This window comes from Diabrotica undecimpunctata, chromosome 10, assembly GCF_040954645.1.
Source record: "Diabrotica undecimpunctata isolate CICGRU chromosome 10, icDiaUnde3, whole genome shotgun sequence".
Classification (NCBI taxonomy): domain Eukaryota; kingdom Metazoa; phylum Arthropoda; class Insecta; order Coleoptera; family Chrysomelidae; genus Diabrotica; species Diabrotica undecimpunctata.
In genome coordinates this window covers 6,209,823-6,235,193 of record NC_092812.1, presented here as the reverse complement: position 1 = coordinate 6,235,193, position 25,371 = coordinate 6,209,823, and the positions used below count along the sequence as shown (strand labels likewise).

The 25,371-nt window shown below is 32.6% G+C and overlaps 1 protein-coding gene across 1 annotated transcript in view; it reads left to right on the top strand.

Moving 5' to 3' along the window:
- Positions 1-25,151, top strand: part of LOC140451602 (uncharacterized) — a 29,303-nt gene extending 4,152 nt beyond the window's left edge. Inside the window, exons 2-5 of the mRNA XM_072545449.1 lie at positions 3,041-3,434; positions 19,534-20,779; positions 21,269-22,394; positions 25,125-25,151. Of these exons, the coding sequence (XP_072401550.1) occupies positions 3,041-3,434; positions 19,534-20,779; positions 21,269-22,394; positions 25,125-25,151 (2,793 nt within the window). The remainder of the gene's footprint in view (positions 1-3,040; positions 3,435-19,533; positions 20,780-21,268; positions 22,395-25,124) is intronic.
- The last annotated feature ends 220 nt before the right edge of the window (positions 25,152-25,371 follow it).

Genomic DNA, 25,371 nt, shown 5'->3' with positions numbered 1-25,371 from the left:
ACATCTTCAAAATATTTAATATAAAAATGTTTTAATCTAATAAATGTTTCTCCGAAAATTTTTATAATTTTGAAAACATTTTTTTTTATTAATACAAAAATAATTGAATTTATAAATAAGTTAAAATAGCAACCAATTACAAATAAGCCTCAATGTCATAAATGCCAACATAAAATTTTTATTTTTGACAATTATATTGTAAAATTTTGTTTAAACATTCTTTTTTGTTTAGTAACAAAAAGAAGAAGATTTATTCACCGTTGACAGATGTCTGAAAAAATGTAACAGATATATGGAGAATTAAATATGACATTTTACAAATTTTATATATAAATCATAAAGAAAGAATATAATTATAAATTATCTAAGTAAAATTTATAATTCAAAATTATAAAAATTTTCGGAGAAACATTTATTAGATTAAAACATTTTTATATTAAATATTTTGAAGATGTATTAGCAGTAATTTTTACTTACTAAACTAATTTTTATTTGGTAAGTTAACAAAAATTGTTTTTTCTTTTTAGTTCAACCTTGTAAGATATTTTGTCTTTTTTAGCTCTTGATAATAATTGTAAACACAATTGAAAGCTCAAGATTAAAAAAATAGTTAACCAATAGTCCTTTTATTTACTCCAACCCATCCAAAACAGTTATATATTTATATATATATATATATATATATATATATATATATATATATATACATATATATATATATATATATATATATATATATATATATATATATATATATATATATACATATATATATATATATATATATATATATATATATATACATATCATCATCATCATCATGTGCAGCTTTATCAACCGTTTCCAATTACGGTGCAGCCTCCCTTATTTCAATGTTATTCTATGTTCTTATTATTATTCGACGATGTCTTAGTTATATGTTGTTCTAATAATTTGCGCTCATTTGCTCCCATATTTTTCTATCTTGTGCTATTCGAGACCACGTTGTTCCTGTTAATTTTCTAATATCATAATCCCATCTGAGATTTGGGCGCCTCTTTGGTCTCTTAGCGTTCCTGGGGTACCACATAGTTGTTCTAGTGGTCCATCTGTTATCTGTTCTTCTTGCCATATGTCCTGCCCATTGCCATTTCAGGGATTTTATTCTTTGGATTACATCAGTCACCTGGGTTTGCCTCCGTATCCATTCAATTCTTTTACGTTCCTTTTTTGTTATCCCTAGCATACATCTTTCCATTGCTCTTTGAGTTACTTGGAGTTTCGACGTTATTTCTCTCTTTAATATCCAAGTTTCACATCCATATGTCAAGACGGGTAATATGCATTGATCAAATACTCTCTTCTTGAGGTATAGTGGCATTTTGGACTTGAAGACTATGGAATTTCGTCCGAATGCTGACCACGCTTGTTTTATTCGTCTGTTGATTTCCGGAAGTAGTGATCCCGATTTATGTATGAGCTGTCCCAGGTATATGTATTCATCTACTACTTCTAGCGAGGTTTCATTAATTTTTATTTCCACGTTGGCGATCAGATCATTGCACATTATTTTAGTCTTTGCTAGGTTCATTTTTATGCCTACCTCATTGCTGGCTGTATTAAGGTCATTAATTTGCAGTTGTAATTCTTCAGGACTTCTAGCAATTAGAATGATGTCATCAGCGAATCTAAGATGGTTTAGGTATTCTCCATCTATACATAGACCTTGGTTGTTCCAGTCTAATTTCCGGAAGATATTTTCTAAGGTTGCAGTAAAGAGCTTAGGGGATATGGTGTCTCCTTGTCGGACTCCTTTCTGAGTGGGAAATTCTGGGGTATTTTCATATATGCTTACTCTAGCTGTGGCCTCTTTGTATATATTTGCTAGCGTTTCGACATATGGTTTATCTACTCCTTGGTCGACAAGAGCTTCTATGACTGCTCTTGGGTATACAGAGTCAAATGCTTTCTCGAAGTCTATGAATGCTAGCGCCAGTGGTAGATCATATTCTTTTGTTCTGCTCATTACTTCCCTTAATGTTTGAATATGATCCAATATATATATATATATATATATATATATATATATATATATATATATATATACATATATATATATACATATATATATACATATATATATATATATATATATATATATATATATATATATATATATATATCCGTACCTCAGAGCAAAACTGTATTCCAAACTGTAAGTCCAAAATTTCAGTTTTCTACTTTTTTGGCTCACTGGGATTAAAATTTTCCGCTCTATTCAATGGTGCTTCTTATTCGCTGTTTCGACTGAAATTGGCCAAAATAACCTTTTATGAACAGTATTAAGTCCACATTGCGCTTAGAGCAAAACAGTATCTTCTGCATTTCAAATGTATTAGATCCAAAGTGGTGTGTACATTTCCCAGGGCAAAACCATATTATGTCCAACAAAAAGTATTATGTCCCACATAATGTAATTCAGACAAAGCATTAAGTCCACAATCTTTTAAAATTTGACAAGTCTGTGCTTGTTGAGGTGTGAATTACATAGTACAATACGTGCGTTTGTTCAGTTCGCTATTTGCAGTGTATTGAAGCGCATGTTCTCTTCGCTTTTAAACCCGGTGTTATATTTTTTGTTTAAGTCGTGCATGTTAAATTAAACGAGATAGCCAAAAATGGAAGATAGAGCCCACAGAATTCTTCAGCTTGCGCTGAGCGGTAAACAAAACGTGAATAATGAATCCTCATCAGTGGAAAATATTTCTAGTAAACGTAAGTATTTCTAATGATAAATAATAAGTTTAACTACATTATAAAGACAAATGTTTTGAATTTACGGTGACGATCTTTAACATTCGTACGCCATTTAATAGAAAAGTTATACCTAATGAATTTAAAATAAAAAAAGGATGAATTATTTTGTTCTTGTTATATAAGATACGGAGTCACTTATAATAGCTGATATTATTGTTTTAGAAAAGTAAAAGAAATAAATCTCAAAGCTTTTGTCAATGTATTTCTCTTTTTTGCCTGTACATCTTTTTTTTTATTGTTTTAGACTACCTTGAGAGTCAGAATTCGGATGAGGATCAGATCACCGTCTTTGTTAGATATATCTTACAACTTTGTTAACCTGCAGGAGGATACAACTGAAATGCAGCTAAATGCAGCTGCTGTTGTTTCAGATGTACCTAAAGACATACCTTCTTTAAGTAGCAGCTTGCTTATTAACGAAATTAAGCAACCACCACTGGAGCTCAATTCATCTACAAGTACCATACACCAAGACGAGGAAGATCCATTTGAATATTCGGGTAGTTCATTTGTTCCTAGCATTAATTCGAGTACTGACAATGATTTTGAAATCACAAATGAGGGTGAAGATGAAAATGAAAAAGAGGTCATGGTAGCCGATCATCAAAGCAAAGGTAAGAAACGTTTAAGGAACGAAAGTAAGTGGCAACGAAACGAACGAAAAAAGAAGAGGATGGCAGGCCAACGATATAAATCTTCCAAAACTAAAAAGACTATAAAGGAAAGGAAGGTTCGAGAGCCTTGTAGAAACTGCCGTTTAAAATGCAATGAAAACATCTTAGGTCCTTAGAGAGCACAAATTCACCGACAATTTTGAAATCACGAGACAGCCATAGATCAAAAAAGATAGTTTTTATGTTCTTGTCTTGAAAAAATGTGTATCAAAAGAAAAAGAGAACGAACAGGTGCTCGAGCTGGAAAACGCCATTGTAACTGGAAATATTTTTTTACCATTGAAGGAAAGAGGTTTCAAGTTTGCAGTAAGTTCTTTTTGCGTACTCTAGATATTTCTCAATCTTTTGTTAGATGTGCACTTGAAAAAATGCAAACAAGTGGAGTTGTAGAATGTGACAAAAGAGGAAAGCAGCCATCTATAAATAAAGTAAAGAATGAGGTAAAGGACAGGATTCGTGAGCATATAATGGCCTACCCATGTGAAGAATCACATTATAGTCGAAGAAGGACGGCGAAAAAATATTTAGGAGGTCACTTAAATATTTCTACAATGTTTAGGATGTTTAAGGAAGAGTGTGATTTGAAAAACAACTTTGGCTTTACAATCACATTTTTAATACAGAATTTAATTTATCGTTCGCTGTTCCTTCGAAAGATACTTGTGATAAATGTGATGAATTTCTAATCAATCTAAGACAGTCAAAATCTGAAGCTGAGCGAGAAACATTACAAGTGCAGTATAACGCTAATTTGTTAGAGGCCGATAAACGGTACAAATTGAAACAGATAGACAAGGAGATGTCCATCAATAACACTGGACAAAAAGTTTTAATGATAGATTTACAAAAATGTCTTCCTTGCCCAAAGCTAACTAACTCTCAAAGTTTTTACAGTCTAAAACTCTGGTGTTTTAATTATACAATTTATGATTTAACGGAAAAATAGGCGAACTGTCTAATGTGGGATGAATCAATTGCTGGCCGAGGTGGAAACGAAATGGCCTCATGCTTGGTCCAATACATTCATTCATTACCTCAAAGCACAACTTCGGTTGTTATTTGGACCGATAACTGCCCATCCCAAAACCGGAACATACAAATGATTATGTGCTACTTTTATCTACTTTCGAGATATTCACATATAAAAGAAATAACTCACAAATTTCTTTTGCGAGGGCATACGCACATGGAGGTGGACAGTATACTTTCAGTTATAGAACGAGAAGCTAAAAAATGTCCTAATTTTCAAATTATTACTCCATGGGATTGGTTACAGTTGGCTAGAATTTCCGGAAAAAACAAAGATTTCAAAGTGTATGAAATGACAACGTCTAATTTTAAAGACTTTAATAAACTGTACAATTCTTGCGATTCATCATTTCAAAATAAAAAGAAAACTGAGAACAACAAAAAATTTTTAATTTCACAAGCAGTATGTATGCAATTCAGACAAGAAAATCCTGGGATTCTGTACTTTAAAACAGACTTCGATTTGGAATTTCAGAGTGTAGACTTTAACCGAAGAGTTGGTAGAAGAAATCATCAATCTTTAGAAGATTCTCTGGTTTCCTTGAGAGATACCTTAAATCCGATAAGTACTAAAAAATTCAATGATCTTCAAAAGCTGCTAAAGTGGGTTCCAGCGAGGTTTCACTACTTTTTTCAGACTCTAGTACATAAAGACACAATTCAGATTACTGATAATTAGCGGAAGTAGCCCTGCATTTGTTTAGTTTTTAATTATTATTTTGTTACGTACTTCAAAAGTTATTGTTAAATTTTTTACTTAATAAAAATACAGTTACTTTACGACCATTTCTGTTTTTTAATTAAACTTTTTTTTAGTTTTTTTTACTTGCTCGTATTAATGGTTTTGTTACAAACACTTCCGTATAGTATTTTTAATTCTGTATATCCAAATCTTTCCTTAATTTTGTAAAATAGGTATGATGTTTTCCATAATGGAGATTTTGCCACAAGATAGGGGGAAAAATTAATGTTAAGTCACAGTCAAAAATTTATTTTTCAGAGCAAAAATATGTAAAGTCCATTTTTTTCAAAAACAGTAGTATTCAAAAAAAATTTTTTTAGTGGTAAAAAGAACAATGATTATTATTCATATTTAAAAGAATTTGCTAAATAAAATTTAATGTATTAAATGGAAAATGTTACAAAACAGTAAAAATAATTTTTATTTTCGCTCTCCTGTAAAATTTATATTTTGTGACTTAATACACTTTTGTTCTGAGGTACGGATATATACATATATTTACTTAATAAATATTTTTATTTGTGAAATCTTTGAATTTCTGTGTATTTCTAAATATATTTGTACGCCAGTTTTTGTAATGTTCAAATTGTTTTACAGTGTACTCCTGATGAAGCTATCAAATAAATAGTGAAATATTGAGTTTCTTAGAACAAAAAAAAGATTTTTATTAGAGATCACTTTGCCTGATAATTCCTACGTATTTATAAATTATTTTTTGGTCAAAATCGATTTTGCTCATATCAATTTATACACACACACACACATATATATATATATATATATATATATATATATATATATATATATATATATATATATATATATACATATATACATAAATTGATAGACCTTTCTGATACCTACTTTAAATTGTACCGATAATTAAATAATAAGCAGTTTACTCATCAACGAATGGGTGTGAACAAACTTTGTATTAGACCAACCAAACTGCCACTCCATTATTTGAGAATTGATTGTTAGTAAAGAAAATGCCACACCTAAATCAATCAACTCGTTAAAAACACAAAAAGCTTTGATAGACGTTAACTGGAGTTGCTATATAAACTTTTATTAGAGGTAAGCACCATAAAGGGGATTTTAATTAAAGCAAAATTTTGTAAACTTTTGGAACAATGAAAAACTTACGGTACCAAAATACATTTTCGCTTTATAATATACATTATATATATATATATATATATATATATATATATATATATGTATATATATATATATATGTATATATATATATATATATATATATATATATATATATAATGAGGAGCTTTTTTACAAAACTGCATAAATCCACTTTTCAAAAATTTTCAGGAGACGTAAAAATGTGCTGCAGCTGTTGTACTAAAATTTTCGAAATTTTTCGAAAACGTAATCAATTGAGGTTAGATTAAGAGAAATAAAACGTTAATTAACATTATTTTTATTGATTTGCATTAACAAAATATAGCCATGTGTCTGTTGGAGACATCGTGTTTTGTAAAAAAATATGAGAGATATTAACTTTTGTCATACTAACAATATCTTAGAAATAAAAAATATTAAACGGTACCTACTAAAACTAAAAAAAAATGAGGAGTACAAAAAATTTAGATGTGAACATTTTTTGGCTCATCCTCCAAGCAATCACACTCGCCCTCATGGTAGTTGTGTGTTTCTGGATCTGGATCACTGATAACCTTGTGTTGAAGACCATTAATATACCAATGAAGATCAGGTATCTCTTTCCAATTTTGTCCAAAGTGGGCTTGCAATAAATGAAGGACATCATTTTTTTTTCTCTTCAGTTACGGAATAAGTTAGTCCACTATCAAACCTATAGTTGACGCAGCATTTTATTTTGGTTGAAATATGCTGGTCCCTTGATTTGATTTTCTTAATAATAAGACGTTTGGTTTGGCTGATTTCTTTTATTTTTTGATAAATCATTTCAAGGCTTTTGATATCGTATATCACCCAGTCATGTCCAGTTTCTGTACAGAGCCAAACTCCTCGTAAATAGAAGCATACTCATCGCTCGAGATGATGGTATCAGTTAATTTCAAGCGCTTCTCCACATGGTCAAAAGCTCGATCAGATGTAAGAAAACTGTGGCCACGAGTCGGAAAGGTTACATGAATTTTCTCTACATTCTCTGGAGCCTAATTTTTAAGCCAACGGCACAAAACATGAACAATATGAGCATTTTTATTTTGGCTAGCGCAACCATCACAAAACAACGATACTGCAGAAAAAGACGAAAGATCTTGGCGTGCAGATCCGATTTCGTGTGCTCCTCTGCTTCCCTGCGTTTCATTCCACGTATAAAATGTTGGTGCCTTTGAGTCAATAGGCACACAGCAAAATGCATAGAATGCAATTTGTCGGCGATAAAAGGCATCGCCGATTGGAGTTTTAGGGAGTGGATGCACTTGGTGCAAATCAAAAACAAAACTGTAAGTATCATGGAACTTCCTTCATTAGCTTGTGAATACAAAGTTCAGTCATTGGACTAATTCTTTCAACCGAGCCGCGAGCATTTTGTTGAATAAGATATTTAAGACGAGTGCACGTAGCTCATGCGTCTGTAGCTGGAGAGGAAAATCCAATGTTAAAATTGGTTACAAAATACGGTGAAAACATAATTAGCTTACGTGCAAATCGGCAGTATAAGCATCCTTAAACATTTTATATAACTTATTTACACTAAACTCTGCTGAAAGGTAAACTCTCTTACTTTTTCCTCTTCCATAATGAGATTCGACACAATTTAGTTTACCAAGAAATTGACGGACTGCTTCCTTTTAGGCTCTGAAAAAAGCTTTTCGTCGATAACCACCTCTATTTTCTTTTTGCAGCAGACCTTGATTGATGACCTTTCCAATCTGCAGTAGTCGAGAGGCAGGTACACCCATTGAGAAAGCAAAAAACTTTTTACAGACAGGAATCATGCCTTTCTGTTTCTGACTATTAAGAAAAATTTTTACAGAAACCGTTCTTGTGCAGAGACATTCGCACCACTTCCCCTTATTCTTTGGGGCTCGAAAGCAGAGATATATTTCATCAAAACAAGATCTTGTTTCCCTTTACTCTCTGCCGTGTAGACTGCTTGTCGATTAACTTTTATATCATCGTAGGATACCGTAGCACAACGAAGATTTTTCGAATAATGGGCACATGGTCTGGTCTTCTGTTTTAGAAACACTAAATGAGGATCACTATCGTTGTACTTCATAATTTTTGAACGCCCTCTCTCACTTGTTTTGATAGATCGTCTTTTTTTAGATCCTAGCGATAAATTAGCTTATGTCTCAAAGATGTCTTGACATAAATCAAGATGTATTCATGTGTTTCATAGATTACAACAAGGCCTTTGATATAGTGCGGCATGATCACCTAATCAGACTCCTGGCAGAAAAGAATTTAGATAAACGAGACATCCGACTAATAGCAAATATGTACTACAATTAGAAAGCAGTAGTGAGAGTACAGAATAATACCACTGACGAAATTGAAATAAAGCGTGCAATCCGTAGGTAGGTGCTCTGAGCAATCCGTAGGTATTAAAATAAATGGTGTTAGATTAAACAATCTGAGATTTGCCGACGACACCGTTACTATCGCAGAAACACTTGAAGAGCTACAGACATTGGTGAATAAGATAGCAGACTGCAGCGAAGAATATGGACTATCTTTGAACATAAAAAAAACTAAATTTATGGTAATATCGAAATCAACACAAAATGTCCAAAATTTATATTTACACAATGAAATTATCGATCGAATTAGCAAATACAAATATTTAGGCACTTTTATAAATGAAGATAACGATAGCTCAGCAGAAATCAAAATAAGAATAGAAAAAGCCAGATCCATATTCACTAAAATGAAGAGAGTGTTCTGCGGAAGAGATTTGAGCCTTGAAATGAAACTTCGCCTGATGAGATGTTACGTACTTTCTGTGCTGTTCTACGGAATGGAGTCATGGACGTTGAAAAAGATTGATACCAAAAAATTAGAGGCATTTGAACTGTGGATGTATCGCAGAATCCTGAGAATATCATGGACCGAGAGAGTCACAAATGTCGAAGTCTTAAGAAGAATGAATAAAGAAAAGGAAGTCATATTTACGATCAAAAAACGAAAACTGCAATACTTGGGACACATTACAAAAGGCGAAAGATATGAACTGCTTCGAATAATTATGCAAGGGAAAATAGCAGAAAAAAGGTCCATAGGAAGAAGACGAAACTCCTGGCTAAAGAATCTACAGGAATGGTATAGCTGTAGCAACAACGAATTTTTTCGGTCAGCAGTTTCGAAAATACGTATAGCCCTGATGATCGCCAACCTTCAGAACGAAGATGCCACTTGAAGAAGAAGAAGAATTTAAATTAGCGTCGCATGGCGGGGCTACGCTACTATAAACTGTCAGTGCGATCCGTGAGTAGTTTTAGAACTAACGAATATTATATTCTGTTTCACGAATCAACATCTAATTCTAGAGGATGCTTTTAAAACCAAACAAAAATAGTAGAGGGATAGTTCTGCAGGCCAGAGGATTTATGCAGTTTTGTAAAACAAAAACTAATTTTAATGGTTAGCTATAAAAGGAGATGTTAAGTTTTGTATAAAAAAAGGGGGGTAAACGTTTTTGAGGGTATAATTAAGTTTTGTGAAAGAAACGTGAGTGTTAGGCTCATTTTAAATGGAAAATATTAACTTTTAACACATGAGACTTATACACAAGATCTAAGGCAGACCAAACTCTTGAAATTCAACAAAAAATGATATATATATATATATATATATATATATATATATATATATATCATATATATACAAAGTGGATCACGGAAAATAATGTCAACGATATTTGGCAATATACATAAGATTGAGTGAAAATGCTGAAACTGGTCGATTATTATTCGAAAGGGGACACATTTGCTCATTCAGTTCTGGGAGGACTTTTTCGGTGTTACCAAACCCTTAATGATCTTCCACACTGGAGTATCTTCTAAAAATTTTGTTACACATGTAGATATCACTAATATTACTGCTTTCTCCATAATTTTATTTATTCTATATATATATATATATATATATATATATATATATATATATATATATATATATAAACAATATACTGACTCCAAACTAAAAACAACATTTTAAGCTTTGTGGATGACAGTGCGATCCTATACTTTGTCTGACATTTGGTTCGATTTAAAGCTTAAATGGAAAATAATCTACGAAAAATTATAGTAGGTATATTTTGTTGATTTATTACCACTTTGATTTGATCACCGTTGTCTTTATTCATTGTTATTTTCGTTATCTGTGTCTCCTCTTTGTTTAAAATTAGGTTGTATTTGTTTGCTTATAAGTTCAATTTTTTAAACTCGCGTTAAACATAGATAAAACACCGAACGTCCCATTTACAAGTTGTGAAAGTAGCTTATCCGATTATAACTCTTTGATTATAAGAAACCGATGATTAATAGAGCAAGCAGAACAAAATATTGAGGAATTGAGATTGATTCATATCTTCCCTGAGACATGCACATAAATCAAACTTCCAAAACCTTAAGATGTCTGTGATATAAATTTCAATATCCACAAAATTAATTAGACATACATCATCTAAAGATTATTTATTACTCCTTAGTAGAGTCATATCTATGGTAAGGAATTCTTAGTTAGAAAGTTAGTTAGTTAGAAAGTAGTTCGAAAGAAACTTTAAATACCTTCAAATAAAGATATATAATTTGCTTCCTCAAATATATAAAACATACGTAATTATTTTAAATTCCTGTACATCGATTAAGATCATATTTAAAAGATATTTAAAACTAAATAATAGAAAAATGTTTAACCTTCTTTTTGAATGATACAAGAAATATAAAGCTATAATTAAAAACAAAAAATAAATAGTAAGCGCTTAACAATTATTGAATTTACCATATATTCTCCTATTCCTTTATTTATATTCGTATTGTACATGTAAATTTACTTACTTAATAATTGTTTTTTGTTTTTTTTTTTCTTTTTTTTTTCTGAAAAATGGCTTTGGCAGAGCCAATTAACCAGACTTGTTTGTGTTTATTGTTAAAATCGACTGAATTTTAATTATTATTGATTGCAGATTCATAGTCAAAATTTTCTTGTTATCAGTTATCAATGTTAGTACTACTACTACTACTAGTTATATACCTAATATTTTTATGGATATATTTTTATTTTGTTTTTTTATTCTTTTATTATTTTCTTGTTTTTTTGTTTTCTTTTTTTTTGTTTTTTTTTGTTTTGGTGCTTTTTTTGTTTTTTTTTGGTTTTTTGCTTTTTTTTTGTTCTTTTTTTTGGATTTATTTTTTTGTTTTTTGTTCTATTTCTATTTTCTTAACTCTTTTGTTTTTTTTTTAATTTGTGGTATACTTTTTTTGTTTTTTTTTCTCAAACCATATTAACAGATTATGCCTATATACTATTTACAACTTATATTTACATATTTTAACATGTTTGTAAATGCAATGAAGAATTTCCATATTCATTGAAAATATTAAAAGATTAAGGTTTGTTGGAAAACAACAATTAGAATTTATTAATTCCTTATAAAATTCGTTTATATTAATAACACTTCTAACCCCCATTCCATCCAAAAAAGAAACCTTGCCGCCGGATCAACCCAAAATCTTTCTACCTTTCATTAAAGGTGTCACTGACAAGATCACTAGAACTCTTATCCCTCTTAATATCAAAACCATCTTCACCACTCACTCCAAATTGTCCAATCTCGTCAGATCCGTAAAAGACCAAATCTCCAATGAAGACCATGGTGTCTACGAGATACCTTGTTCCAGTTGCCCACGTACATACGTAGGACAGACAAACCGACGAATCCATAACCGTATTTACGAACATTCTCTATCAGTCAAACATTCCGATACCACTTCAGCCCTAGCCCAACATCATATTCAGACAGGCCACAAAATAGATTTCGAAAAAGCAAAAACCATCGCTCCCATCCGCTCATTAAAAGCGAGAATCATTCGTGAAGCTATCGAAATCGAAAAACGGCCTAACAGCCTGAACAAGCGCGATGACGCAAAACGATTGCCGGCCACATGGCGAACCCTGCTTCAGCGACCTCCCGCCCACACCGCTCAGGCCACGTCAGTTCAGACCACGTCAGCGCATACCGTTCCCGCGCATACAACGAGTATAAAAGCAGCCACACAGGGTAAGACCGGTTGTCACTCGACACTGAGGAGTAGGCAGATTGAGACCTCAGTGCCGAGAGACAGTTCTTGCAATATAGAACGCGATACTGGTACGTCTCGAGTGAGGGGAGTAGGCAGATTGAGACCCCGAACTCGAACCGAACCGTATCACTCTTGATAATGGCTCCAAAATGGGTGCCGAAACGTCGAGTTTTAAATTCTCAACGCGTTTCTTCCCGAGAACTCAGTAATTTTTGCGTCATAGTATTTAAAGTAATTTCAAGAACTGTTAATCCTCAATAAATTTAAAAGGACAAATATAGGTAAAAGATTCACCCTGTTAATCCGTGAATAAAATACCCAATTATTTTCTCCCCCACCCATATCACACAAAATCAAAACCCAGAAACCAAAAAAATGCAAATGCACAGCACCAACCTCTGATTCTCTTAAATTAATCATACATGAAAACTCCACATCACTTTTATTAAACTATGATCAACCCATGATGCTAATTGAAAATATCCGAGGCAGTCAATCACCTGTAGAAATTGTCAAGAAATATACATCTCATTTTCTTGGTCTAATAAATCTGTTAACCATATCTTATCCATATATATCCGACAAAACTACGAAACATTGTTTCACCCGTCTTAAAAATTAATTGCAACACTACCTAGGTAATGATATTACAGACAGTAAATTATCCTCCCTCGATGCATAATTTTCAACTCTATACTACAGTGGAATATTGATGGACTATTCCATCGCCTACCTACGTTACAAATCATTCAATCAGAATACTCCCCAGAAATAATATGCCTACAAGAAACTAACCTTAGTTCCTCTAATATATACTCACCAAAACAATTCAACTATTTTCGAAATAGAACGAAAACCAATCGCGCTAGTGGAGGAGTGGCAATCTTGGTAAGCAATTATATAGGCCCTGAAGCCTTTCCACTCATAACAGATCTCGAAGCCATTGCGGTAAAGATTTTAGAACCACATTGAAAATTTTACATCTGTAATATTTACTTGCCTCCTAACATACAAGATAGTTACGAAGACCTCCGCAAACTTCTTGATCAGATACCCACACCACGCCTAATTTTAGGTGACCTGAATAGCCATATTACAATTTGATGATCACAAAATACAAATTTAAGGGGCCAAATATTAGAGAACATTATTACAGATCTTCATCTAAACTTTTTAAATGATGGCAACCCTACTACATTTAATATATCGAGAGGTGAATCTTCAGTTCCAGATCTTTCTTTATGTGATACTACCTTAACTATAGGTTTAGACTGGGAAGCATTTCCTTTTACATATGGAAGTGATCACTTTTCCATTATTATTACGAATCTCAACCATGTGCAAAAACATCTAGAATTTAGTCCAAAGTGAAAAACTAACAACGCCTATTTGGATCCATTTTCTCAATATATTGATAGTCACATATCTATGGCCCAAATAACCCATAATATTGACGAGACCATTAATTCACACAATGACATCATTTTAAAAGGTGCTATATTGTACATTGGTAAAATAAAACAAATACAGGGATGTACACCAGTACCGTGGTGATCTAACGAATACAAAGAAGTCATAAAAAATAGTAAATCTGCTTTTAATAATTATAAGAAGCACAAGACACCACAAAACAGAATTAATTTTTAAAAATAAAATGCAAAAGCGCAGCTTACCATAACGCAAGCTAAAAGGAATTCATGGCAGAAGTTTGTATCCGAAATAAATAACACAACTAGCTCCAAGGAAGTCTGGCAAAAAATTAGAAAAATTTGTGGTACTCCGCAGAAGACTTTTATCAAATACTTGAAAGTACAAAATTAAATAGTATCCAAAAATGATGATATTGCATATGTTCTAGCGGATTTTTACGAAAGCCTCTCAAACGACAAAAATCCACATGCAGATTCTTCAAATTCATCATCTCATACTTATACTCTTCCTAATAATGGTAATACTAACGTTGCAATTAATAGTCGCATTACATTTCAAGAACTTAATTTAGCACTTTCAAGATGACAAAATGTTCACAAAACTTTATCAATAAACTAATAGCCCGGTCTCTGAATACTGGCTTTGAATTTTCTACTACAAAAACAAGAGTCATGGTTTTTGCAAAAACAGCAAATGTAAGTACTGCGTCAAATATTACGTTATACGGGAAACCAATAACAGTAGATCCTTATATTAAATTTTTAGGAATGCATTTAGACAACAAACTGGCATAACGAGAACATATAAAGCAATTACAATTAACTTGTCATAAGAGAATAAATATTTTAAAAACATTATCAAACAGGAAATGGGGTTCCAACCAAAATACAATATTATCAGTATACAAATCGTCAATGAAGTATAAACTCGATTATGGATGCATAGCATAGCTTATTGTTCTGCCAGAAAGTCTATTTTAAAATCTCTAGATACAATTCATAATAATGGTCTAAGAATCTCACTACGAGCATTTAGAAGTACACCTATTGAGAGCATACACGCTGAACTTGGTGAGCCATCCCTTTACCACAGCGAATGCAACTGACATTAACACATTTATCCTCGATATACTGTAATCCAGAAAACCTATTTACAGTAACACCTTCACAGATAAATACAACGATCTTTTTAATTATAATGAAAAACTAAGAAAACCATAGTATGAAAAATTAGAACATATTGTAAGAAATTAAACTTTGATTTTCCTGACATACTCGATCCAAATATCGCTGATCCTGATATGCCTTGGTTAATCAATATTCCACAGTGTAATGTATATTTGAGAAAATATAGTCAGAAGTACATCCCTCAGAAATAAAAACTATTTTGTCAAATATACTGCAAACTTAAATTTCTCGAAAATATTTACAGATGCTTCAAAATCTAGCAATGGAGTTGGTGCCGCTTTTGTGATCAATTCAAGTAAATATCTATTTCAACTATCTCCCCAATATAGCATATACACACCCGAATTACTAGCTCTTTATCGAGCAATTAAGTTTATTAGTGATACCAATATCGTCAAATCGGTGATTCTTTCTGATTCTCTGAGTTCGATTAAAACACTAAACAGATCTAAAGACCTAAACACTAAGATCCTAAGATCATAAACGTCCAATTGAAAAAATGATCAAATCAGAAATTCACACATGTCAAGAAAAAGGAAGAACAGTTGACTTCATATGGATTCCTTCTCATGTGGGTATCCCCGGAAATGAAAAAGAGGACTTAAGTGCGCGTATTGCAGTGTCTAGTGCGGCAAAAATTTTAGAAGTCTAACATAAAGAATGGCAAATATCAACGTCTGAAATGCGACAAATTAAAAACACAGTTAAAGCAACTAAACCTTATTACAAAAATTGTCATGAACAGAGTATAGTTAACCGATTACGATTAGGCCATACTAGACTCACACACTTTTATCTTTTTTCTTTTTTCAAAATGTAACCCACCAATATGCGAGCGCTGCAATTCAACCTTAACAGTAAAACATATCTTAGAATGTGACAATTTCAAACATCAACAAGCTCTTTATAATATATATTCAAATTTATCAGTTGTGTTAGGTCAAAATAGTTATTCAAAGAACTTAACAGATTATTTAAAAGCTATCGATGTGTTCCATAAGATTTAATTTTTTTGTATCAAATTGTTTACTTTTAGTACTATTTTGTAAAAAAAATCTTTTTTGAAAACATGTAAACCTATACTTGTAAAATTGAACAGATCTGTCTCTAATAACCATAAGGTGGATGCGACTTTGTCTTTAAAATAAAACGGTCGGAGTCTATATAAGGCGCTACTCAGATAACGCACGCTCATATAAATTATGGAAATTGGCTTCGAAAGAGTAATAATGTTTGCATTATTTTCTAGACAATATAATGGAATAACTGCAAATACAATTATTGAAACGGAAAATCTCTAATACAGAAAAAATCTGTATACTGCATATAAAAATCGGATATATGTATCATGTATAGTTTATACCTGTGTAATATAGCAACATAAAAACTCATTATATCGAGTCTGTTATTTGTTAAAAGTATCTAAATATAAACACTATTCCCTTATAAAAATATTGAAAGCATTGTAATACATTAGCATATATATTGCATAAAATAAATTTATATTTATTCCCTCAAAAAGAAACAAAAATATTATTTATAACAGTAACTGTATGCCCATATTCATCCCAAATAAAATACGGATTAATTATTCTATTAACATACAAGGACCGCTAATGGTTACTTATTACTAGGAAAAGGTATCCCGCGACCCAAGTTAAGATTACTTGAAAGTACTATCTTTACTTTGTCGCTTTAAGATCTGTTTCTCCTAAATTATCATAGCCTACCATACAGAGTACTTGTTAAATATGTTAGTAGCAATAGTGTAAGAAATACAATCTTTTTTACCATATTTTGTTACGATTTCAATATACGAAAGCAAAAATTATCAACATCAACAATACACATTATTTTTATCGAGGGCTCAGTGCCACGTTGGATTGGTGGTTACAAAAAAATCATTTGCTACCAGAAAATCAGTTTAGTTATAAAAGAAGCTTTGGAACACTAGATGCTCTAACAACAGTTCTAACAGAATCAGTTTGCTTGTCAACTTTCAGAAATAAAATGGTTAATTTATTTCATATGCCAATCGCATTCGTGGATAAAATAATTGGATTTTACACAAAGAGGATCATCTATGTAAGAGATCATAATAACAAGCTAATTGGACCGCAATATAATTATCAAGGTATACCAAAAGACTCAGTTTTATCTCCAAACTTATTCAATATATACAGCTCTGACATACATAACATCCAAATATATAACAGTTCATTCAAAATCGTACAGTATGCCGTAAATATGTTAAAAACACCTGCAATAGACATATTTTAATTCTGTCAGATTGCCTTTCAGTTTTGCAGAGCATAAAAACCATTGAATTGCGCTCAACATTTAGCAATCCCGACATATTTAAAATAAAATATCGGAGAGACCGGCCCTGGCAAGGTACGGTTAAGTAGTACTGATAGCGTACTCCTAGTTTTTAATAAAAACAAGTGGTTTTATTAAATAGTTTTTTAAAATTAAAGTGTTTATCTACTAGATACTACTACGTAAGTCATCTATACGTAATTATTATTTTATTATTGTGAAAAGAAAACGTCAAATAATAAATATACACTACCGTACAAACATTTTGTGAGGTTAGCTGCTATAAGTAGCTTATGGTAGCATGCGACTGGTTTTTCATTTACCAGAGTCGGAGTAAGGCCTTCGCCACCGCAGCTTAAAATGACTTCACACAATGTAAACACACCTTCCGATCTAACCAGTCCAGTAAATCAACGTTCGAATATCACAAACAGTTATGCTTCAGCCGCTTCACATTCTTTTCCGAGTAAGAACCAAGCAATTGTTTTTAGTTGTATCGATAATGCTAAACTGCAGGATTATCTCATTCCTTTGGGTACAATCATCAACCCAAAAAATATTATTTTTTCATCTAGATTATCTCATAATAGAATCTGCATGTATTTGGCAAACAAAACCGTAGTAGATAACTTCATGACACAACATGGCTCTATAGAAGTACTCGGCGAAGTTGTAACAGCACGAAGACTTGTCTCTCCAGCAGAAAGACTAGTCTTGTCTGGAGTCTGCCCGTCAATTCCTCATCAAGTATTAGTTGAAGAATTACAGAATATCGGTTTAAAGCTTATTTCCCCAATAACATTTCTGAAAATTAGCTCGACTCTTCCCGAATATAGTCACATATTGAGCTTTCGGAGGCAAGTTTATATAAGCCCTATAACATCACCAATTCCAGATTCTATTCTAATAAATTTCGACCAAACACCTTACCGCATATTTTTGTCACAAGGTACACTCACCTGCTTTATTTGCAAAAATACAGGACACATATCATCCCAATGCAAAACCAGTTCAGTAACGGAATCAACTCATATTGAGTCAAACAATGAAGTACCAAATCAAACAGCTTCAACAAGTATACTACACAAGGTACCAAACACCCAGCAGTCATCAAGTTATCCATTATCATATCCGAGCATATCACCTACACCTACAAATCTCCACGACAAAGAAACTACTAATACTCCGACTCATAGCAACACTTTTAATCGACCTCATTCAGCGGCAACACCGTTTTCACAAACTTCGGAAGCAATATTTTCCAATCTACCAGCTCCTCTTCCATTAGATACAACTGCAGAAAATTCTAATAAAACTGATACATCACCACAATTTTTTGAAACTACCAATTCAACCAATCTTACAAATAAAACTACAAGCTCGACTTCTGTCACTACCAATGAGTTTGCTCCATTACTTCCAAATGTAATAAAGCCACATCATCTAAGTGAAAACTTTAATAGCAATTGCGAAAACGCAAGTTCTTCCATAAAACGCAGTATTGGTGAGATCGACACGCCTCCTTCAGATTCAGCAATCTCATCAGAAAATCTGTTTGCAAAACCCAAACTCTCCAAACCAAAAAAACCGCGCTCATCTAAAGTTCAATCTACACGGGAAACTCTTGAAAATTTCATTGATAATCATACCCCACCATTCGTTTTAAATTTCCACCAATTGTCCTTACTGATTGATAATGTTCAAGGCTCCCCCGACACTATTAGCGTCGTTAAAGAATTTACAACTGATATGGCTGGTTTACTCCATCTTTTACAAAGCAGCTATCAATATGCAAATGATAGATCTACAAAAAGTAAGTTTACAAAACTTCAAAAGAAACTACTCACCCACTTAGGGAAAGAGATTTCTGACTTAGATAGTGACTCTTCTGTAGACAATCGTTCAGTATCATCTAACTCCGAATCTATTAACAACATTCAACTCGATACTTCAATGGAACATTGATGGATTCTTCCATCGTCTCCCTATGCTACAGCTTCTTTTATCTGAATATTCTCCAGATATTATTTGTCTACAGGAGACAAACTTAAAGACCAATCAGTTGTACAATTCAAAAAATTTCACTTGTTTCCGCAAAGACCGTACAGATGCAAGTCGTGCAAGCGGTGGTGTAGCAATACTAGTAAACAAATCCATCGAGGCGATACAAATTCCAATAGTCAGTGATTTGGAGGCCGTTGCTATCAGAATCATATCTACCAGTTTAGTATCTATTTGTAATGTTTACCTTCCTTCTGACAAACAAGTCAGTTCTGATAGCTTTTGCAGGTTATTAGAGCAACTGCCACGTCCTCGTATAATTCTAGGCGACTTTAATGCTCACAACATAATATGGGGTTCAGATCACACGTCTGTCAGAGGTTCAAGTATTGCCGATATCTTAGATCAACTTAATATAAATTTTCTTAATGATGGTAGCCCTACAAGATTCAATATTTCAACAGGACATTCCTCATGCATCGATTTAACTCTCTGCGACCCAAATTTAGCTCATTGTCTCAGTTGGGACGCTCAAACCTATACATATGGTAGTGACCATTTTCCAATCCTAATTAGAAACCATAATTATCCCTCATCAGGACCCATATTCATATCTAAGTGGAGAATAAAAAATTCAAATTGGCAAGAATTCTCCCAATATATCGATAATAACATTTCCAGTTTGGATATAACAGACGATGTTAACTCGAATGTAGAACAGTTTAATCAACTTATCTTAAGCGCCGCCCACAAATTTATTGGTAAATCTAAATCTGTTAAAGGCCGATGTCCTGTACCATGGTGGAATGACCGTTGTGCTACAGCAATCCGTGAAAGTAAATCAGCCCTAAACCGATACAAAAAACATAAAACATCCGAAAATAAATTAAAATTCAAAATGCTAAAAGCAAGGGCACAGCTAACTGTCAAAACGGCTAAACAATTTTCATGGAACAAATACGTATCGGAAATTAATAGCAATACTCCCCTCTCTGATGTCTGGAACAAAGTTAGGAAAATTTCTGGTTTACATACTTCATATAATTTCACGGGGCTAAAAGAAAATAATAATTTCATAACATCGAGCAGCGATATTGCAAACATTTTTGGAAGAATCTATGAAGGCCACTCATCGAATCAACAGTATACGGCCAATTTTCTCAAAGCCAAAGAATTCGCCGAACAAAATCCCATTTATCTGTTTGAAGCACAAAACAATTCATTAAACCATCCCATCACTTTTCAAGAGATAAACTCATCTATTCTTAACTTGAAGGACTCTAGTCCGGGGCCTGATGATATTCCTTCAGCATTTCTGAAACATCTCCCTGTTTCAGCCATAACGTATCTCTTAAACATATTCAACAGAATTTGGCTTCACCACCAATGGCCAGCTATTTGGTCAAATGCAATAATCATTCCTTTCCTAAAAACTAATAAACCTAAATATGACCCAGAATCATATCGACCCATATCTCTGACATCGACAACCTGCAAATTACTAGAAAATATTGTTAACTCCAGACTCTCATGGGTTTTAGAAAATTCTAATTTCTTAATTTCCGAGCAAAATGGCTTTAGAAAAGATCGGTCATCCACAGACAACATTTTAGATTTGGAAAGTGAAATACATGAAGCTCTTGCTACAAACCAAAAATGTGTTGCTATATTTTTTGACTTAGAACGTGCATTTAATAAAGCTTGGAAATACAACATTTTAAGACAACTTCATAAATGGAATATTCAAGGTCACTGCCTTGCTTTCATCCAAAACTTTTTAAATAACAGATCTTTTCAAGTAAAAATAAATAATATCTTTTCAAATATTTATAGTTTGGAAAATGGTACACCCCAAGGATCCATACTCAGTCCAACACTATTTCTGGTAGCAATAAACGACATCATCAAAAACATTCAAGCACCCTTACAGGCTCGTTTATACGCTGATGACCTAGTGGTATCTATTAAAGGTAAAAATATTTCCTCAATGTCATCAATCCTTCAAAACTTTTTAGATACTCTCGAAAATTGGTCCAACTTTACAGGTTTTCAATTTTCAGTAGAAAAATCAATAGGAGTCGTATTCTCTTCAAGTTCCTTGCCACAACCTCCTAACCTAAGAATGTATGAGAAACAGCTGGAGTTTAGAGATCACCACAAATTCTTGGGTTTAATCTTTGATTCAAAGTTAACATGGAAAAATCACATCTCAGAACTAATCCTTTCCTGCAATAAAAGATTAAATGTTTTAAGATCTCTCTGTAATAAAAACTGGGGCTCAGACCAATCCACTCTACTCCTCCTGTATAAATCTTTAATACGTTCTAAGCTAGATTATGGAGCAATTGCCTATTCCACTGCTAATAAATCTCTACTGAAATCATTAGATATTATTCATAACAAAAGTCTCAGATTAATCTTAGGGGCTTTCCCAACTACACCTGTATCCAGCATTTATGCTCTTTTAGGAGAACCATCGCTACATCACCGCCGCATGTACCTCGCTCTATCACATGCAGCCTCAGTCGCGAGCAATACTTCAAAGCCAATACATCAAAATACTTTTACAAATAAATATTTAAACTTATTTCAAGGTATTCGCTATACTAAAAAACCATATTACGAAAGAATTAAATCCATTCTTCAAAACCTAAACATCAATTTTCCGGAGGTTTTCTCCTCGGATATTAAATACCCCGAGCCTTGGCTGATCGATATACCAACTTGCGATGCATCTCTAGAGTATTTAGATAAATCTAATACACATCATTCTCTAATTCGGTCCAAGTTTGAGGCCCTCATAAATAAGTACCCCGACTACCATAAAATCTACACAGATGCATCTAAATCCGAAGACGGAGTGGGGGCATCAATCGTTTCTTCAGAAAACAATCTTCTTTTCCGTTTACCCCCAGCATGCAGCACATATTCAGCTGAACTCTATGCCATATACCGTGCTGTGAAACTTCTTAACGAGCTTACACTCACAAAAGCCCTGATTATAACAGATTCCCTTAGCTCTTTAAATTCATTAAAACACATTTTTCCCAAACATCCTTTTGAAAAGTTGCTAAAATACCAGCTTTCCCAAGCTCATGAGCATGGAAGAAGCGTCCAATTTTTATGGGTTCCCTCACACGTCGGAATAACAGGAAATGAAGAAGCTGACAGGATAGCACGAGAGGCAATTTTAAGTGATTTGTCGGAGCCGATAGACAAGTGTGTTTCCACTGACTTAAAAGCTTATTTTAAAAATAAAGTGTTGTGTTTGTGGCGAAATGAGTGGTCTCAAACTAATTCCAATTTAAATAAAATTAAAAATAATGTGTCTCAGTGGTTTCCATCGTCGCGCAATAGACGAGAACAAATTGCGGTTTCGCGTTTACGTCTAGGACATACCAGATTAACGCACTCCTACCTTTTCACAAAGAAAAATCCACCTATATGTGATCAGTGCAACGTCCGATTAACAGTCGAACACTTTTTAACAATTTGTAGTAAATATGACCAAGAAAGACAGCGCTACAAGATCCCAAACGCTCTACCACAGGCTCTAGGTCAAAACTGTTCCTGTGACAATATAGTGAATTATCTCAGATCCATAAACATTTTGTATAATCTGTAGGTGTTTAACTATGTTATTTATATTTTGTTCCGTCGCTAATAACCTTTTGGTGGATGCGACATCTTTTTCTAATAAAAAAAAAAAAAAAAAAAAAAAATAAAATATCGATTGTCTCATTTATCATCGACTGGAGTCAACATGAAATTTATTTGGGTCAAAGCACATATTGGTCTCAAACATAATGAATATGTAGATCATTTAGCTAAAATGAGTGTAACAACTGGCTTTACGTTGAAATATATGCTTAAAACATCAGATGTTACTACGATTTTCAAAAACAATCAGCAACTTAGATGAAAAGAGAAATGGAAACATTACTGGTCTACAAACCATAAAAGGTATACCTTTTTACAACCAATTAAACCTCAAACAACCTGGTTTCAGAATTTCAAAGCTCCTCGTAAATATGTTACTACTATAAATCGAATACGCTTTGGACATGCATGCTACCCATGCCATTTATTTAAACTAAAAGTCATCGATAATGATAGTTGCAAACATTGCGGTAAGCTAGGTGACCTCGATCACATCTTCTTTGAATGTCCTAAATTTATTCAGCATTCAAACTCCCTGTACACAAGATTAACTAAATGCAACACATACGCTCCATATAATATACAGTCCTTGTTAGCTATAGGTTCTGTATCAATATATAACTTAATTATAGAATTTTTGTCAGGCACATGCATAGCTTTATAAATCTGGTACTCGTTCATAAAAACTTTCATGAGCGTGTATAGGGTTAGACTTGTACCCTTTGTTTATCCTATTTGTAACAATACCTTATCCGTGGTCCAGTATTATTTGTCTGTTAAAATAAATGTCTTGACTGGCCTCTAGACGAGAAGCGAGTGTCCTTGTATTTTCCTTCGACGTATTCTTCTATTAATTATTCGTCTATTTCGTTTTAGGGATATCGCTGTGCATTTGTCTGAGAGAAATAATCTGCACTTATGTGTATATACTTTCTTAAGGAATATATTATAACCTTTCGAGACTGGCTGAATGACGAAAGTCTATGCCACAAAAAAATATACATATACATATAATAACTATATAATTATAACAATATATTATACTGAATATATTAGTCCCTCTTCATTGCTGCACGGAACAACTACTCTACTCCTTATGCAGTCCAGTGTCGTATTTTCCGTAAGTATGAGGACAAAACAAGAAACAATATAACCATAAATTTTATAACAATGAGTAAACTCTGCTATACGGCTGTAAAAGTTGGCTAATAGCCCAACGAGATACCTCTAGAATCCAAGCTATCAAACGAGATTTCTCAGAAGAGTGGACAGCAGTAATAACAGAGATAATAATAAAGACATAAGATAAAACTAAATATCTACTCCATCAGTAAGAAAATAAAAGAATATAGAACAAAATGTAAACAAACATATAAACAAAATGGATGCAATCTAACAACTAAACTAATAGTAAATTATTAACTAATAGGACGAAATATACTATGGTCCTTGAAATTATTAAGCGAAGTTTGATGCCAGAATAGACAATAGATAAATAAACTCTAAAATGAAGAAGAAAACGAAGAAAACATTTTATTAGAGAAAAATGATGATTAAGAGACATTTTTTTTAATAAATTAATGAAAGATATATATGGAGGGCTCAGAAGCCAATCAGGTTAAGTCACTAAATATAAAATCTGAGAAAATTAACTTGTTTCAAAACTTGTAATAAAATAACGACTCCCATATAAGTACTAATAATAATTTTTATTGAAATGTAACATACTAATAAACTTAAATATTAGAAAATTTAATAAAAATGAAACCGTTTTTCTTTTTTAATGCGTTTAAACAAGGAGAAAATGACGTATGCTAAGTGTCCACTGAACTAAAAAATAAAACAACGATGAAACAAAATTATTAGTCTATCTAATTATCCGAATCTTCACTGTCGTTATTAGACTCAAGTTCGATCATTGAACTTGAAGGTCGAGGATTAGCCTTTTGTATTACTGGCAAATTTTTATGAAATTCGTGGTAGTGCAGTGGAATGTAAGCAAGTAAATAAAACATGTGTTTTTTTTTAGTCTTTGACAGGTCTGCGATTTGGGTAGAGTTGCTCCTGAACAATATTAAAGAACTTAGGTGGTCTTCCCTTTCCGGACTTTTTTGCAATGTTTATCTCGTTAAATGGAAAATCTTCTTGCAGTGTTTGTTTATAGAAAATAGATTCCGGTTTATTTTTGTAATATTTAAGCCATTTTATGTTCAACCAATTAACTTTTCCGCCTGTAGTATCGATTTTTCTATTAATGATGATATTTTCCAACATTC